Source organism: Ambystoma mexicanum, chromosome 4p (assembly GCF_040938575.1).
Source record: "Ambystoma mexicanum isolate Mex_15411 chromosome 4p, UKY_AmexF1_1, whole genome shotgun sequence".
Classification (NCBI taxonomy): Eukaryota; Metazoa; Chordata; class Amphibia; order Caudata; family Ambystomatidae; genus Ambystoma; species Ambystoma mexicanum.
The window spans coordinates 744,502,417-744,520,092 of record NC_090927.1 but is presented as its reverse complement, the minus strand read 5'-3'; the positions used below and the strand labels follow the sequence as shown (position 1 = coordinate 744,520,092).

Below are 17,676 nucleotides of genomic sequence, written 5' to 3'. Positions count from 1 at the left end.
GTGATTGGTTTACATATTTATATTTAGGATCATCCCTTTCTTTCTCTATTAAATTGCTCTTGTACAGCATAGGCATTTAATTTTTCACTTTCCCACAGTATTTTCTCACTCTGATACTCTGATTCTCTTTCTCCCGATTCTTATTCAGTTTTTCTCCTGATTCATAACTTTGGTATCTATCTGGTTTCAATAACTCAGTTTTATGTTTTTCACTGCGACAAGTTAAATGTGAAAAAAATGTATCATCTTTGGATTTGCAATCTTCATATCTGCTTGGTTCCGAAGTTTACTCGGTTTCATATTGTTAGCTCTGCCGAGTTAATCGTATGGTATGATTGACTCACAACTCTGGTAGTACTTTGGCTTCAAAGTTAACTCTTTCACATTCCCTACTGTGACTAGTTAGCTGGACGCGATCATGATTGTTTTGAAACTTCCCGTACCTCTGGGTCTCCAGATTACCATTGGTCTTGCAGGAGGATGCTTTCAGAGGGTTTCTCTCTAGGTATCACATAATGTATCCATCGGGAAAAAAAGTTGAGTAAGAGGAGTGGGGGTTGCAGGCGTGTCCCCCGCTCTCCGTTCTCGACAATAATGAAACCGGGGTTGTCGTCCTCTTCCCTAAAAAGGAATGTGGGGATGAATAAAGTTAAAAACATTTTTTTTTTAAACGAGCATCCGGCGGCTGAAGTTCCTCCTCTCAATGGGGAGGCAGAACTCGCGTCGCAGGGATAGAGCAGTGCAGAGGCGCATCAGGTAAGTTGGCCGCAGAGGTAAGTATGGATGGTAAGAGGTTTGGGGGGAGAGCGGGGGGTGGGGCTGGGGGCTAGGCAGGCTGATTATTTTGGAACGTGAATTTCGATTGTCATTTTTGAATTCGACATTTTCGTTTAAGAAATAATCACGTACATCCCTCACATACGCTGTCTGTTCTCGGGTGTTCATCTCTTGTTTCTCTCCTTATTTCTGGGGATCCTGTTGCTTGACCGCACACCTGGATGCCATGAGAAAACCGGTTGCGGGTGGTATCTGCGAAGTTCCTCAGACAGGCTTTCCACCATGGGCTAGCTCCTGTGGTCTCGCCACCACCTCTTTTTGGGCTCCTGCCGCCCTGCTGCTGCTTCTTCAGCTTTGGAGACCACTGCATGTCCAGCGTCCCGTATTGTCCTTGCATGCAAGTTTGAAACTTGTGGGCTTCTTCGCTCTACACGTCAGCCGTCATATATCAGAGTATTTCACTAAGTCTGCATCTGCACACACCTCTCTCGCTCTCTCTTCATCTATCAGCTGATGCTCTCTCTTCATTCTCGGGACATACGCCTTTTAATGTACTCGTCCCAGTATGGTGCACATCATGAATTAAAGGGACATGATCCTTTTCCATAGGATAATGCTATCCTTTAGTAGTTTCCACGTCCCAGTTATAACAGTTCATCTCTTCTTGTGTTGAAATACATAACATGTAGTCCATGGTATATTGCGCTTGAGGGAGTTCCCCTTGGGAACATGGTCCTCGTTCCTTAAGGGCGAGACTCACCCGGTTGAGGTCCCACTTGCCTCTACCCCTTGGGAAGGTATTGGGGAACGGGCTTGCCTCTCTAGCCTCACAGAAAGGGGCTCCCAACTTGGGAAGAAGGGACGAACTCCCTCGATTTGTCACACAACATTCAAATCCAGTATGTAAAATATTTGTAATGAGTTCAGATCGAATTCACTCCCCAAAACTATCTGTGGATAGATGCAATACATATAGATTAGGGGAGGGAACAACATTCACCAGTCTTATTTAGGGCCCTAAATGCCAACACTAAAACACAGTCACAGTAATGCCACCAGGTTTCTGCAACCTGTGGCTCTTCAGGTGTTTTGAAATCCAACTTCCATGATCCCTCTCCATTGACTGTGCTGATAATGGCTGTTGGGGACTGTAGTCCAAAACGTGTGGAGAGCCAAAGGTTGTAGACCACTAGGACATGGTATTATAAATAATAAATATGTGCATCATACAGTTAACTTGCACCATTTTGGTGGAAATTGGTGACAAGCTCAGAAAACAAAGCCAGATATCTCCAAATGTTAGAATACATTTAGGCTCACAGCACAAACTCATTACACTCCTAGGGGAAATACATACAGTAATACTAGACATACATTTTAACAGTCTGTTTCTCATTGTCAGGAGTGTAACACGACTTTAAAAATACATCAACTTTCTGTGGCAATCAGTGGCAAAAGCTATAATTCCAGTCTTTGACCTACAACTCAATGGACCCAGTGGGGCAATGCACTCCAGGGACCGAAAAGGGGTGGTGGTATTGCAGAGGATAAAATGGCCAGAGGCAGCAGACTCCCCGTTTAGTAAGGCTGGTACAGTTACGGGTAAATTCAAAAGTTCCCCATATGATTAAAAGGGATAAAGTCAACAGGCGCAAACCACTTATGAGAAAAAAGCAAGGTAAGTACCAGTTCTACCCTACATGTGAAAAGGCAGTAATCTACTCCAGGAAATGCCAAGGACCACCATCTTGAAGAGCCCCAGTAGCACTAGGAAGAGATGCAGTCAAGCGGGATTCAGACCAACAGAAGTCTACAGCAAAACGTGGCTGAAGGAGACCTGCAGAAACCTGCTACCCCGGACTATAGGAACCCTCCAGCGTAGAGTAGCTTGAGTACACCAGGATGCAGAGAAGTGTACTCATGGTTGTGGGTCTGGTTGTGGGTCACAAAAACAACTCAGGAAGGATGAAACAACCCAGTGAATGTAGGTCTTTTGTAAATGCGGTTTACAGGATCTGAATACTTAAGGACTTGAACCCCGAACCAATGACCCAGATGGCCAAATAGAAAAATCATCTGTCTTCCCGGGAGTGGGGCCCACCAGCCTGAAGCAAAAACAAAGGCCAAGATGGCTACTAGGAGGAGAATGAGCCAGACCACGTCGATTCCCGAAGGCTTTAAGAAAAAAGAAGGGCCGCCAGCCAGAAGAACACGGTTCAATGAAAAAGAATGGTTGAGGTGGCCCGAATGAACAGTAGAGGTGGGGCATTCAGCTTGCAGTACCCTTTTAGGCGACAGCAGGTTCCTACACCAAAGCAGATCATCAAGGCTGTAAAATGAGGAGACAGCTGTAAAATGACTGAGTTGGTCCCAGCTTGGAATTTACAACACAATGGGGGCAAGGGAGGACGAAGGCAGCCCAGGAAGGGCGCCTAGCAGCACAAAACCCAAACCAGAGTTAAGGTATTGACACCCAAACCCACCCAGTATGGCCAAACATGGTCGCAAAATGAGGCCACAGCTTCTCAGAGCCATAATTCCCATCAGTAAAGAAAACCTGCAGATTGCCACAAAAAATCTAATGGAAATCTGAGGACAAGATCAGGGCCTCCCTTAGATAAACCTTCACACTGATGGGCAGTCCTCCAAACACAAAAACATGACACTTCAAGATTTTGACAGCCAACCAACCACAATGAGCCTAAAAACGACCAAACTTTCAGATTCACCCCCACCGGATGTCTTATGGCAGGTTTAGGGCCAGAGTCTGGTGTAAACTAGTCCCAACTGCTAAACAGGGTTAACGGCTGGGCTTTGTGTGAGCCCACGTGTGCCTATCAGCCATTTAAGGCCTCCTTTATAGTCCTCCTAAACATAAAATGCCCCAGAAACAAAATGGCAAAGTGCAGTAGATACAAAGGAAAATAATCTATGTCAATGCCTATCAAGAATCTACACTGGGCTACTAATGCGGTAAATCGGCATGCATCCTTGAAGCCAAAACTAGATTATAGATGCCATCAGCCTAGTCTCTTAAACCAATATAGAGTGATAGAATTACACTAGGGCCAGAATAGGGTGCTTCAAAACCACCTCCATCATAGGACCCATATGGGCTACCCCACAGGACTATACACTAAAAAATGCCTGCAGAGGGACTTCAGTAAGTCTTTTTCACAAAAACATGTCGGGATTCCTAAAAACCATAGTGGAAAACAGCTAAATGTGTAGGGGTTCCCCAAAAAGGACAACAGAACTGCAAAAAAGGAATTCTGTTCTAACAGTAGCTATGTAATCAAAGGTAAATTTTTAACATACTTGTGTTGTATAATGTCTTGTGTTGTCTATTGGGACTAAAAGTACCTATCCACCTGCCTTTACCCCTGCACTGAGTGGATCCATGTCTGTTCTGCCAATTGCAAGAGTTAGGATCATATGTGGTTATTCTGTCTTATCCTCGACATTGATGTAACAAGGTGGTTGTGAAAAATCTTGCTAAAATGTGGCACAAAAGAAAGATTTTCAGATCTTGTTATTGTGGCAAAAAGGTAGTAGGATAACCTATTATTGGCAGTGGTTTATCTACAACTAAAAACAGTGCACCCATCTTTGAACAATCTAAAAAAAAGGCGTCAGGATGGGTTACACCATAAGGTTTCAGAGTTGTATATCCAATAGTGGTACAGGTATCCCTCAGGATTGTTACTCTTACGGATACAGCATCCAATGCACTTATTGGGCCTAATCACAATCGCATCGGCATATCGCATAGCACGCTATTTTGTGCATGGCTTGCCGATTCCTGCTTCAGGAAATCCCAAGCATTAAGTACCCATCTCAAATGTAAGGGGCATAGGTTGTCATTAAGAGTACAGCGGAGCAGTAAAAAAACGGCGGTAATGGGGCAGTCATTCCGTTACTGCCGCACCACTGTACTACAGGTTTGGCAGTGATGTAAAAGATTTTCCTCCAACAAAGTGCTGGTGGGAAATCTTCCACCTTACCGCCAAAAAACACAAAGTGTTTAAACAAAAGCCACACCACAAAAATCAGTGATATTACCGCGAATGGTAATTATTTCGAAATCCCCACAAGTCCTATGGACTCCGAGAAATAGGCAATTACACTGCTTACCACCACTTGTAATTCGTCAGTAAATCCGCCGGACCAAGTGGCAGTAAAAGTAATTCCGTTTGGCTGTAATTCTGCCGAACTAGCACCAATCTCTTAATGACCCTTGCCCTTACATTGACATATTAGGGTTGTGGGTCCTCCTTCCCCTGATAAATGTACAATTTGGGGATAGGTTTCTGTGGATGGGTATTTCACCATAGTCTACACCTTGAAACATCTGGTCATTTTTTGGCCGGTGACCAGGTTTTTAAGAACATTTTCAGAAAATGTATTAACAATATAGTAGAACTAGAGTCAGGTAATTTTTGGAATAGGTGCATCAATGGCAGGCAAGTTAGTTTGACACTGGCTCTCGTAGAATATTGGAGAAAGGCTGTCACAATGCTTTGTTAAAATATGATGTAGGGTTGCATATTAATGAATTGATCATGTTATTGGTTTTATTTGATGGCTGTGTTGCAAGAGGATTTAAATGATTTTTAACTGATTTAGTGCATTTTTTGTAAAAAGGAAAATATAAGGTTTAAAATTATAAACCAAAAATACACTAAAATAGATAAACTATTTCTTCAGAGACTACATCATGGAAATTCAGGGGCCTAGGCTAGGAGGCGGCCCCAACTCCTACCCTTTACTAACTCCAGGTAACACACAGCTCTGGTGTTTACCATAGGTAGGCAGGCGTTCCCAAGTTAGTCCCCTACATGACTTGGAAGAGTGTCAGACACCAGACCTCACCAGAGACGAGCTGCAGGGAACAATCATTTGTGCCCTGAAATTACTGCAATATTGTGCAACGGTCTAAAAAAAATAAAAGCCGAAGTCTGCAAGAGAGTAGCACAGCTAGCTGAGCAGGGGGGGGCCTGTCTGTGAAAAATACTATACTGGCACCTTTCGCGCACCCTGTCCCGGGAATCAGACTTCCAAGTAGCACAACACAGTGTCATCACCAGTGAGTTCCTACATTAGGACTTAAGTGGTCAGTGAACCAGTCAGGGCAAGAAACAAAAGTTAGAGGGCAGTCAATTGCTCACATTAGGACTTTGCCTGTAACAAACCTTTCCGACAATTCAGGAAAGAACGTAAGAACCTTTTGTTAACTCAGTTGCATAGCTAATGTTTAAACAATGGTGGGCTATCACAGTGTACCCTCTGCGGCCACCCACACCACCTTCATAATACTTTGTACAGACACGCACACTTACCATGTACAGTGCTTTATTGCTACTTTGCCAGATTTGCACTTTAAAAATGCATTGCACACATACACACTTCTTTAGCAGCTGTCAGTCTTAACTGCCTGTTGGTTGCATGGTGGTTGGCAAAAACCTTTATTTCAAAAGATAAATGAAAAGAAACCCCCATCATGCCCCATTTCCAAGAGGGGTCTCCCTGCCTCAACCAAAATACTAATGGGTCTGTTAGAATGTCCAACGAAAAAAGTCTGCAATCCTATGTCAGAATCCTAACTCTTTCCCTTACACTATAAACTAAACTGAAGACTTAGAAGGTTGAAACCCAACTGGTGGGGGAATGTCTCCCTTACCCTGGCCTTTCTCAGCCTTGTATGGCAGTGCAACATCTGATTGGGGGAAAGTCTGCCTTCCCCATGCATTTCTCCGGCTTATGCAGTAGTCCAACAAACGATGGGGGAATTTCCCCCTTCCCCTGGCCTTTCTCAGGCTTATTTTGTGTATGGGTCTTAGACCCCTGTTGATGGACCCGGTTCACTCCTCTGCCAGGTACTGTGCCAAGGAAGAGGGATTCTCTTCTCTCCCTATTTGGTTGTGAGCCCAAGGCCCTTATAGTATCTTCTATATCTGGTTTACCTGGTTCACTACCCTACCAGGTAATCTCTCTGGCTATGTGTACGGGTCCCAGGCCCTGGTTCTTGGGCTTCTCAGATTTTTCCTGCTTTCCCCAATGACCCTCTTACCTTAGAGTTTGTTGTCGGGTCTGCGTTGCAGGTATGGAATGTTGCTGCGGCTCTTTACGGCTCCTTGCGTCCTCTCGCGGGTTCTGCCCTCTTCACGGAGGCTCAGCAGTGATGGGTCCCCGACCCTGGTTACTGGGCTTCTCGTCAGGCAAGGGGCATTCCTGTTGCTCTGCCTCGTTTCCTGTGTTCTATCTCTTCCACAGGCTCTTCTCTCTCGGCGGCAGCTCCGCAGCGGTAGAGCTTGGGTGGTGGAGTCGCTCTCCACAGCCACGTGGTTCAAGTTCTTGCTTCTATTCTGCTAGCACTCCTCCAGCTCTCTTTTGGGTCTGCTGACTGCAAACAGAAAAAGGGCATCGGCTCCGTGTCCCATTGGTGCCATCCTCTTTGCCCCCAAACTGGACAGCTTCCAGGCGCTCGACGACTCCTCGGAGCATCTAACATTTCCAGTAGCCCCTCCTTTCTTTTTAATCACTAGACTTGACTTACTTGGTTGCTGTTGCATAGATCGCTCAGGTTGGTTATGCGGTCTGTTCGGTAGGGCTTCACAACCCTTCCTCATCTCAGTGGTGTTAAACATTATTTCCTTCAACTCCTGCCTACTCTTCCTCGCCTCAGTGGTTTGTTTCGGTAGCTCTACAGAAACACAGGAGGAGAGTAGGGATAGAGAGCTGGGTTGAAGGAGAGGTGTGGGTGTTGTGTGTATACTGCTTTCTCCGGGAATAGTGGACACTGGTCCCACATGGGTTTTCCCACCCTATGAGATCCTCCCACTTAGTACCACCCCCAGATGGACTATTGGGTAGCGACCTAATCTCCCTGGCCTCATGGGAAGGGGCTCCCCCTATGGAAGCAGTGATGACATCCTGGGATTCGTCAAAGTTTATATTCATTATATGGCTTGTCTCTTCAGTGTGGGGATCTATGCAGGTGAAAAGGTTGCAGAGTTCAGTAGGGTTTCCTCACATATAATGTTAGGCTAACTGTATTCTGTGCGGAAGATCTTGACCGCTAGCACTACTCATAACTGAAACATCAACTGTTGTGGGGTGGAGGGTGGAATCACGGGTGAGGCAAAATGGGGCTGTGAACCCATGTCCAACTCAGACTGCTTCCTTCAAATTCAAACATTTTGGCAGCAGTTTAACCAGACGGGGCTGCCACATTCAAACTTTGTGGGTGGCATCCAAGTCAAACTACAGGTGTAGACTTAGTCTTGAATTCAGGAACCATTTATAAACTGGTTTTAGTGAAGTACACTAAGAGGTATGACCACAGATACGCTATACTCCTACATACTTCCTACTCATATAGGTACAATGCACAACTCCAGGGCTACACACTGGATATGGCGCATGGGGTCACAAGTAGGCATTCACCTTCAATACAGCTGTACTGTATTTACTATAATTTGGAGACTGCCGACAAAAAGTCCTCGCTGCAAAGCCGATCCCATAGGGAAAACATGTTACATCAGACACCTTGAATATATGGGAATTAGGGCGTATTAAAGGGGCAGAGAAAAAATTCTATATCTGGGGCAAAAGTGGCTCCCATTCCCGTCCTGTTTGCTTGAAGAGTTTCTTCCTGAAAAGAAAGAAGTTTTCTGTCAGTGCCAGTCTAATACATTCTAATATGAAGTCAGTTGGGACTTTTTCTTTTGTTGTAGTGCGTTAGTCGGGGTAATGTCGCATCACTTCTATACTAGCATTTTGTGGTATGCTAGTATAGAGAGTTTCCACATCAAAGGTCACCAAGATGTCTGTTCAGACTATATTTATTGTCAAAATTTTAATAACTTCAGTTGATTCACGTATGTAGGACTTCATTTTAGTCACAAAAGGATGCAGAAAAAATCTGGGAGAGCAGTTCTAATATGGAACCAATGGCTGATACGATAGGTCTACCTGGTGGTTGAGTCTTGTTCTTATTGTCAAGGGTTTTGACCCATGTTGAATCAATAGACTGGGTAGATGTGGGGATGAGCTGTCGCCGCCCATTATTCTATCCCAGAACAAACTAAATCAATAGACTGGGTGGATATGGGGATGAGCTATCGCCGCCCATATTCACGCCAGAATAGGAGAACTGCGCAGTTGGCACGAGACCACTCCAAAGATACAACCTTCTTGTGGGGGGTTCCACATCACCACTCTACTGTAAGGATGCCATCAAAACAATGTTAAGCAAGGGTCCTATACTATCAAGACCCCTCTATTGAAATGCAGTAATTCAAGACAACTCAAAAATGGATGCAGAACAGACAAATTCCCCAAGGTGGCGCTAGCGGTCTAAACTCTGACAGGGAAACTGTATTCAGGAGTTGCAAGAGGGGCAGGGACTTCAAAGCTTGTTAGTTAATTGAAAATCTAGCCACCTGCTGTTCCCAGAGGCCAAGAGGCTGGGAAACCATAACACCTCAGAGATTCCACCCCAGGAGGCAGGATATCACATGACCATGTTGATTGATTGAGGAGAGACTTCCAGGCAGCCTGCTGGAGCCCACACAAAAGGCTCTTTCTGTTGAATGGGGTATGTTAATTTTGAGTGTTTCCTGTCAACAGCCCTCTGCCAGCAAGGAGAGACATGTGATCACTGACCCACCCAGACTCCTGGAAGCGGACCCAAACACTTTGGGGGAGTTGAATTGCAACAAATATATATTTTATAGAAACAGTGATAATTTATTGTAACCAAATGACAGGAATGTACAACTTTGAGAGTCTTAGTTTGAAAAATGCCCTCACGATTTGAGTCCAAACTCCAATTTGTACCATGTTCTGGGGCAAAACCCCGCTAATGATTATTGTAGACAATGTGTTTAAGCTAGAGACATGGAAAGTTACTGGGATATATGTGGAAGGGAAATGTACCTTTGTATAATTTTTGATGAAAAACCAATGTTGCAAAACCCACTAAAATCGAAAATAAGTTGCCGTTTTTGAATGCAAGCTCCTAGAAACGCCAGAGTCGGGACAGGGACTATCTTTAGTAATATATGATGTGTGTATGTGATGTCAAACAACTGTGTACCTGGGAAATATGTATTTGGATCAGGAATAGATTTGTGTACACATTGACCAGGGGAGTGTCATTTCTGCAGGTCATAAAAATGACATCACTCTGACACACTATCCGTTCCCAAATCAGGGACCAAAGAATCTATTGACCTATCAAATCAAGAGAGGGGCAGGCTTAGGGATGCTAGCCTCTCCACCCACTTTCAAAACACATAAAAAGAGACTGCTGGGACAGGTAGAGACATTCAATTCCATTTGCTGCAGAGCATGCTGACCGACGACTTCAAATCCATCAATCTCCAGAACCTGTAGCAGAAATTAACTCCAGAATTTGTAGCAGAGAGGCCTGAATCCACCAGCTGAATCCTCTTCAGCAGGCCTCAAAACCAACCAAACTATTCAACAGCCAGGCGAGCTGTTTGAATTTTTGCAAGAACCTGTAGCAGTATCCAGAAAGCAGTGCTGTATCCGGAACCCGAGAGAACCACAAACCAGACTGTTGTGAGCAGATCCGGTGCTTGACAGACCCAGAGAGCAGAGCTGACCCAGATAGCCAGGACTTCAGAACCACCCGCCGGAAGCCCAGTCCAACATGACCAGACCGTGACGAGGCCTATTTCAAATTGATATTGTGAGTACCTAGCAGAACTGTGCAGAACCAATCTCTTAGTTAAAATAATCTAATCCAAACTATTTTTACCTAAGTAGAACAGCCTCCTAGAAATCGTGTCATCTGTCATTTTTAAAGCTGCACAACTGTCACCTGTCAATTCTGCAGTTGCAAGCGGTCACCTGTCATTTTGAGTTTTACTTTAAATCCGAAAATCTACCTTTATTAAATCGTCCGTATCTCTTGAACCGTTTGGGCTAGGAACGAGATTTAACTTTCATTTTAAAGCTGTGCTTTCCAACGAACCTAGAACCGACTTCCTACTCCCTATACAGTGAGAGACACACTCGCGAAATGTACTGTGATTTGGCCCGATTTCTTCATCTGTAGAAATCAGCGGCTTTTTGCTTCCCTTTGCTAAAATTCGTTTGCAATCTGCTAATCATTCATAGAGTATTGTTAAAGTGAGCCTGAACTAATATAAAGTAGCCATCGCCCACCCTGAACCTCTAGAGGGAATTAAAAGCAATTTTAGCACCTTTCCACTTCCTTGCAAAACACATTAAAGTAATTGGGCCTGTGTTTCAAACCTCTACCTGTTTTCCTCTAAGCTTGCTGGGGGGGGGGGACTGCATTTCGTATTGCATTTTGTTGGGATTCTTGAAGACTGTGTGCTCTCCTTCCATTTCTTACATTGCATAGGGGGGGAGTGAATTGTCAAGGAAAAGTGATTACATTGCCTTTTGTTGAAGCCATATCAAGTTATTTTCTGTACTGCATTTCATTCATCATTGTGTTGTCCTTGAAGCCATAAAAGCATTCTCAGCTACCTCATCCTCTATACTACTCCTAAGTAATCAAGTGTACCACTGTAACATTACCCATTGTGGATCCACATCATATGTCTCAGTGTACTATCAGATATTAATTTATTATAAAAGTGTGATATATATATATTGTTTAATTTTTCAAATAAACCTTTTAAATTTGCAAAACAAACCTACTTCTTGGCTCAGTGGGGTCAGGGGGATTCTAAGAGGGGGGTGTTATACAAGAGTTGTCATCCAGAGTACTGAACTGAATTTAAAAATACATCAATAAGGGTTTTCCTCAGCATCCCAGACTAGGCATGGACTTAGCTGTAGTGTTGATTGAATATCGCTTACATTATGTACCTTTGGCAGAATATAGATAGCCGGGGTTGCCGTAAGAATTGTTTATTTTCTTCTATCCATCCTTGTTGGCACGTGTGGTTCACAAGGCTCCCAATTTCTTCCTATAAGCATGGCATTTGATCAGTTTCCACCTCACGGTTATGGTCCCTTTTGCAGGTGCAACAGTAGATATTAATGTTGACCAAATTAATTGTCGTGACTAACCGCAAACTCTAAAAGCAATAGCAAGAAAAGAAATACTCCCCATCCCTATGTGAAAAACAAGCTTCAGGTCAGTAGCCAGACCTGGAGGAATAGATTGGGCAAGCAAATTATCCTCATAAATCCTCACTCAGTTTTTATGATTATATTTGCAATCCCACAGATTATAGAATTTATGGGTAGTTGAAGGATTTGTGTATCGTGTATTCCAACTCAAAATATGTTCTGATGAAGGCCCAATTGCAAACTGTTAAAGATGATTGCCAAGAAGGGACTGATCATCACTAAAGGTCCGAAACAGTGTAGACCGAATATTGCACATTACATTCTTCCACAAAGCAGAATTGAAAAATTAGTAGACTTTAACTGCTGAGAAATGTATGAATACAGTGACCACTGTTAGAACTGGTAGCTAATCCATCAACAAAACAGTTCATAATTGTGTTTTGTATATATGCTCATACCAATCTGTATCAATAGGGAAATCATCTAAATTCTGCTGCTTTGCATATGTAGCAGTTTAAAGTACTAACCCCACTATGCACTGATGCACTTTAACGAGTATACAAGATTAACTTTTTTCTTTGTGCCTGCCCGTTGAAAGATTTATAGATTTGCTGCTAAATATTATATGTATGAAATGTGTATACAACACATTGTTATGATAGTGCTGTGATATTTTAGAATTCTGTATCCGTTTTAATATTGTGTATTTTATATGTGTGATGAGAAACGATTTTAATAAATACGTTTTTAATGACAAACACAAAGTTGGGGCATTGTGCAGCATTTGATACATATCTGCACACATTCCACAGTTGGCTAACTGGTCTGCACATAAAAGGGATGGGTAGCCTAATACTTGCATCTTTTCTCCGATTGTAGCTCCCCATTTTTCAGGTTAATGTCCCACAGAAACAAAAAATTGAGGGGATGACCCATTTTGTTAAAAAGTTATTAAAGGGGCTTACACAGTATTTATGTGTCTGAGCCATTGGATTAGGGCTCGCCATGGGGCCGAAAGTCAGTAAACTAGTCGGGCAAAACCGAAAACAGAAGGACACTGCCCCAGAGTAATAGTTTTAATCTCAGTCTCACAAGAACCTTAAAAGTAGATCACTACTAAGGAATTCTAACCACGTGCGGGTTATAAATACCTGCTGATGGCTGAATTTGCACATACGGATGTACCAAAAGTTCTGCAATAGATATTCTCTGCTTGGGGTTCCTCACCAAACATTTCTGAAAAAAAGAAAAAGAAATTAAATAGAAATACATGCAAAGAAAACATTATACAATAGATGCTTTTGGGAGGAGAACAAAAACCGTTCAGAAAGAAAGGCATCTGATGCCCTAGCCACTTCACTTTCTAATCTGACCTCTGACAGTATCGCTGTTCAACTTTATTGCCGACATTTGCTCCGGAACACACTCTCCTCTAAGAAAAATCTATCCTAGAAAGCTTCATCTGTTCAGCCTCCTAATCACACATTTGTTTGCACTCTGGGAAAAAAAATCTTGCACTCTACCCTGAAATGTTCACTAGCTGACACTTGCCAAGAACCAATTGGGTTAATTAACGACTTCAACTTGTAGAATCCGTAAACCTTCTGTGAGTGATGGAACTTCAATATACTTTTCCGAAGAAATATGGCTCTCTCAAGAACCTTATCTTTGAAAAAATACATGGAGGATTATCATTGCCAGTGGCCAAAGCGTGGGGGAGAGAATACATATACCCAAATGAGGCACATTTCAAGAAAGTCAATGCCAGGTTCAAGTTTGAAGATCGGCCCATAAATGGCTTTGTAAGGAACAAGTTAACCAACACTTTAAAAACAGCTCTACAATTGGAATATCAAAGCACAACCTTTGTTAAGTGATTTTCTTGAACACAGATCTTAAAGCTAAATAGCTTTGACAAATGCCTAGATTAAGGCCACACCTGCACAATAAGAACATTTTTACGACAAAAAGGTAGAGACCATTATCACGTGAGCAACATGAAACCGTTTTACAGCATTTGGTGCACACTGCTCTAGTGGATGGCCTAGGGACCAACAGCAACACAATGTATACATCTTCAGAAAGATCTCAATCTTAGTACCTCAGTATACATAAATAGTCAAGCATGAAGGTTTAGGCTTGGCAGATTTGGATAAGGAATTTGATCACCTTGCCTTTGACAAATGGACCCTTCTAAGGACCAATTAATTGGTCTTGTAGCTCTGAATAGCATATTCTTCTCGCCCAGTCAGGATATCCTTGATCTGTACAATCTCAATCCCAATTCACAAGGAATAAGAAGAATTTGCAGGAGGGCATACAAATCAGCAAAGTGGCTATCCATAAGTCCCAAGAGAAGAACAAGGGATCGGAGACACTAATAGCCCGGAACATGACCGCCTCCCCAAACCACCTACCCCGAATCTCGCATATGGACTTTCATCTTATGAGGTCAGCTCCCACCTGTTGAATACTGCTTCCTGTCTGCTCAGAGCATTGGCAGGACCTGCTCCCCTCCTGCCAGATTGGCAGCCAAATCTGTTTTCATTGTCTTTCTATTCAAAGGAAGAGAACGCACCCGACCCTCGTGTTGAATTATTGCATTGTGGAGGTTTCATCTCTGAGAACCTCAAGAACACCCCTCTAATCATCACAGGAAAAGAGTACGTTTGAGGACACTCTGATCCAAGAGACTGTTGTAAAGGTATATTTCATGCTTGTCTCAGTGGTGCCTGAAAGAAAGTATCACATTTGGAACCAGAAAAATACACAAGCTTATAAGACTTGGGAGTCAGAAGATGGAACAAGTTACCTAACTGTAACTCCTGTTCTTCAGCATGGGTCTGGCACGGATTCACATGCTCCTGAATATTCCCTGTCAGGCTGGGAATCGTGTGTAAAAAAAGAAAAGCTGTTTCGATTTAGCCTGAAAACTGCTGGTCTCCTTTATAACCAATCACTCTCCTTTGGGTCATATTGTCCCATCCAATGATAGCCATCTCCCAAAGCTCCACCTCTGGTGGCCATCTTCAAACTTGGTAGAGCATGTAAAGTGGCAGTATGAACCAAGAAGAGCCAAAGAGGGGAAGGAGGGAGGGAGGTTTCACATGTGAATCCATGCCAGACCATGCTGGAGAGCAGGAGTTACAGGTAAGTAACTTGTTCCTTCTCCAGCATGGGGTCTGGCATGGCTTCACATGCTCATGAATGTGATTACATGGCAGTACATATACACAACCACAGGAGGTGGCAAGGCTCAGCAGAAGCAATACGCTTACCCCTGGAACAGACTCACTGCAAACAGGTTGCGGACCATGGCTTGGCCGACCAGAGACTCTTCCCTTGGAATCTGACTACGCAGTTGAATCTCGTGAAGGTGTGGGTGGGCCTCCACATAGCAGCCCTGCAGATGTCAAGCAGGGGAACAGCAGAGATAAACGCAGTCGTCGCTGCAGTGGCTCTGGTGGAATGGACCCCGGCCAGCCTGGAAGTGGCCTGTTGGCCAGGCGATGACAGTGCATGATGCAGCCGGAGAGCCACCTGGATATAAAACCCTTAGACAGGGCCTTCCCATGATTCACAGGTACAAAACTCACAAAGAGTTGAGATGTCTTGTGAAAGTCTTTTGTGTGTGCCACATAAAACGTCAAAGCACAAGCAAAGTCCAGCGAATGCAACGTCGTCCTTTCCACCAGCGTAGGCGTTTCGGGAAGAAAACTGGCAGAACAAAGGCTCACTGAGGTGTAATTCTGAAGGGACCTTGAGCATAAAGTTGAGGTGGGTCTGCAGCACCACTCTCGTAGCGTGGAAGGACAAGTATGGCTGCATGCAGGAGAGGGCCTGATCTCCCCGACCCACCTGGCTGAGAAGATAGCCACTAGGAAAGCCATCTTCCACGAGAGAAACTTCAAACGGGGCCCCCGTGAGCTTAGTCAAAACCACATTGAGCTCCCAAGCTGGAGCAGGGGCTTTCACTCGTTGAAAGTCCTGAAGAGGCCCTTGCAGAACTCCTTGACGAGCCTGTGCGACACAGGGAGGGCTTACAGGGTATGGCGCCAGATGCTCCTTGATAGAGGCACGAGCCAGGCCAGCCTTGGCCAGGGAAAGCTGAAAGGGAAGGAGCTGTGGAGCTGTGATTCGCAGCAGCGCAATCCTCAGAGTCCTGCACCACCCTGTGAAGCATTTCCATTTGTGGCTGTAGCACAACATAGAGGAAGCTCTGGCCTTGGCCAGGATCTTCTGGCATTCCAGCAGCAGGTAATAATGCCAATCGTTAAGGCTGCAGGAGCGAGGCCGTGAGGCTCAGCGATGCTGGGTCGCGGCACAGTATTGCTCCTTCTTTGGATAGAAGATCGGGAAGTGGAGGCAGCCAGATTGACAGAGCCACTGACAGACGGAGCAGGACCGGGTACCAGATCTGCCATGGCCACACTGAAGCAATGACTATCGTCTTGCAATGACATTGTCTGAGTGTGTAGATCACATGTAGCGGGGGCGGAATGGGAGGGAAGGCGTACAGGGAAAGCCTGTCGCATGAAAACAAGGTATCCCCCAGACTCCTCAGCTTAGGAAAACTGCTGCAAACCTCTGGCACTTGGAGTTGGCTGCCATCGGGAAGAGGTTGATTTGGGGTTGACCCCACTTGGGGAAGAGAAGGGATACCTGATCATGACTAAGCTCCCACTCGTGGCAGGACTGCAGCTCCCTGCTGAAAGAGTCTGCAAAGGTGTTCTTGGTGCCTTCCCGGTGAAATTGGACAAGAGACGAGAGCGGAGGAGCCAGTCATCCAGATAAGGGTAGGCGGGCACGACCCTGAACTGATAGTGCCGTCCCTCCACCACAAACAGTAAGAACGTCCGATATTTTGGGTGACCGAGGACATGAATGTTGGTGTCCAGCAGATCCGAAGTCGTCAGGAAATCCCTTTCCTCCAGCTAGTCGTGCACGTGATGCAATGTGACCATCCTGCACCTCTGGCATTTCAAGTACTTGTTGCGGCGTCTTAAGTCTAGGATCGCCCGCCACCATCCCAACATTTTCCATATCACAGAAAGTATCTGGAGTACACTCAGGAGAAGCTGAGGGACTAGCTCGTTGCCCTTTTCCTTAACATGGCTTGAGCTTTCTGCAGCAGTTGAGCCATGTGCAGTTCTTGACACGCCACACGAGGAATGCAAGGGCACATGTGTTGGAATTCCAAGGTGTGCCCTTGATGAAGAACGGTGACGAACTTCCACTGGGGTGTGAAAGTGGGGTCCCAGGTCCACGGCCGGTTTAGGCCTGCTTGGGCGTCTGTGTCCAGTCCTGCGGCGACAACGCTAGCCTCCGCTGCTGTAGGCCTGTGAACAGCCTCTGTAGGCTTCCTGGGTCGTGGAGTGGGAGGGCTGACGATAGGAGGTAGTATACCCCTTGTAGGACCTGCTGCACTTCCCTACTGAGGACCAAAAGGATGAAAATATCCTCTGCTGCAGTGTCCTCAGCGAGAGTGCCGTCTCCATTATCAGTTTTAATTGTTTGGTGTGTCTCGTCCACCGCCTTGCCAAAACAATTGTCCCCATCAAAGGGCACGTCCACTACCTTGCACTCCACGTCTGCCCTGAAGTTTGTGTCCTTCAGCAAACCCTGGCAGAGGGCCACCCCATTCCCTATCAGGCAGTATCCAGAGTCTGCTATGTCCAGTGCCACTGTGATGGTGCAGTCCGAGGCCACCTCGCCCAGGGCTTTGGCCTTCTCGTCGTCTGGCAGGCTAGATCAAGCTAATACGAGAACTCCCTATAGTAGCAAAACAGAATGGCTAGGCAGTGGTGGCCTTGAAGGTGG

The 17,676-nt window shown here is 44.9% G+C and overlaps 1 protein-coding gene across 6 annotated transcripts in view; it reads right to left on the bottom strand.

Moving 5' to 3' along the window:
* TTK (TTK protein kinase) overlaps positions 1-17,676 on the bottom strand; it is a 1,085,566-nt gene that overhangs the window by 128,659 nt on the left and 939,231 nt on the right. For all 6 annotated transcript variants that reach the window (XM_069606303.1, XM_069606306.1, XM_069606304.1 and 3 more), the window contains one exon: positions 13,008-13,092. In XM_069606303.1, the coding sequence (XP_069462404.1) occupies positions 13,008-13,092 (85 nt within the window). The remainder of the gene's footprint in view (positions 1-13,007; positions 13,093-17,676) is intronic.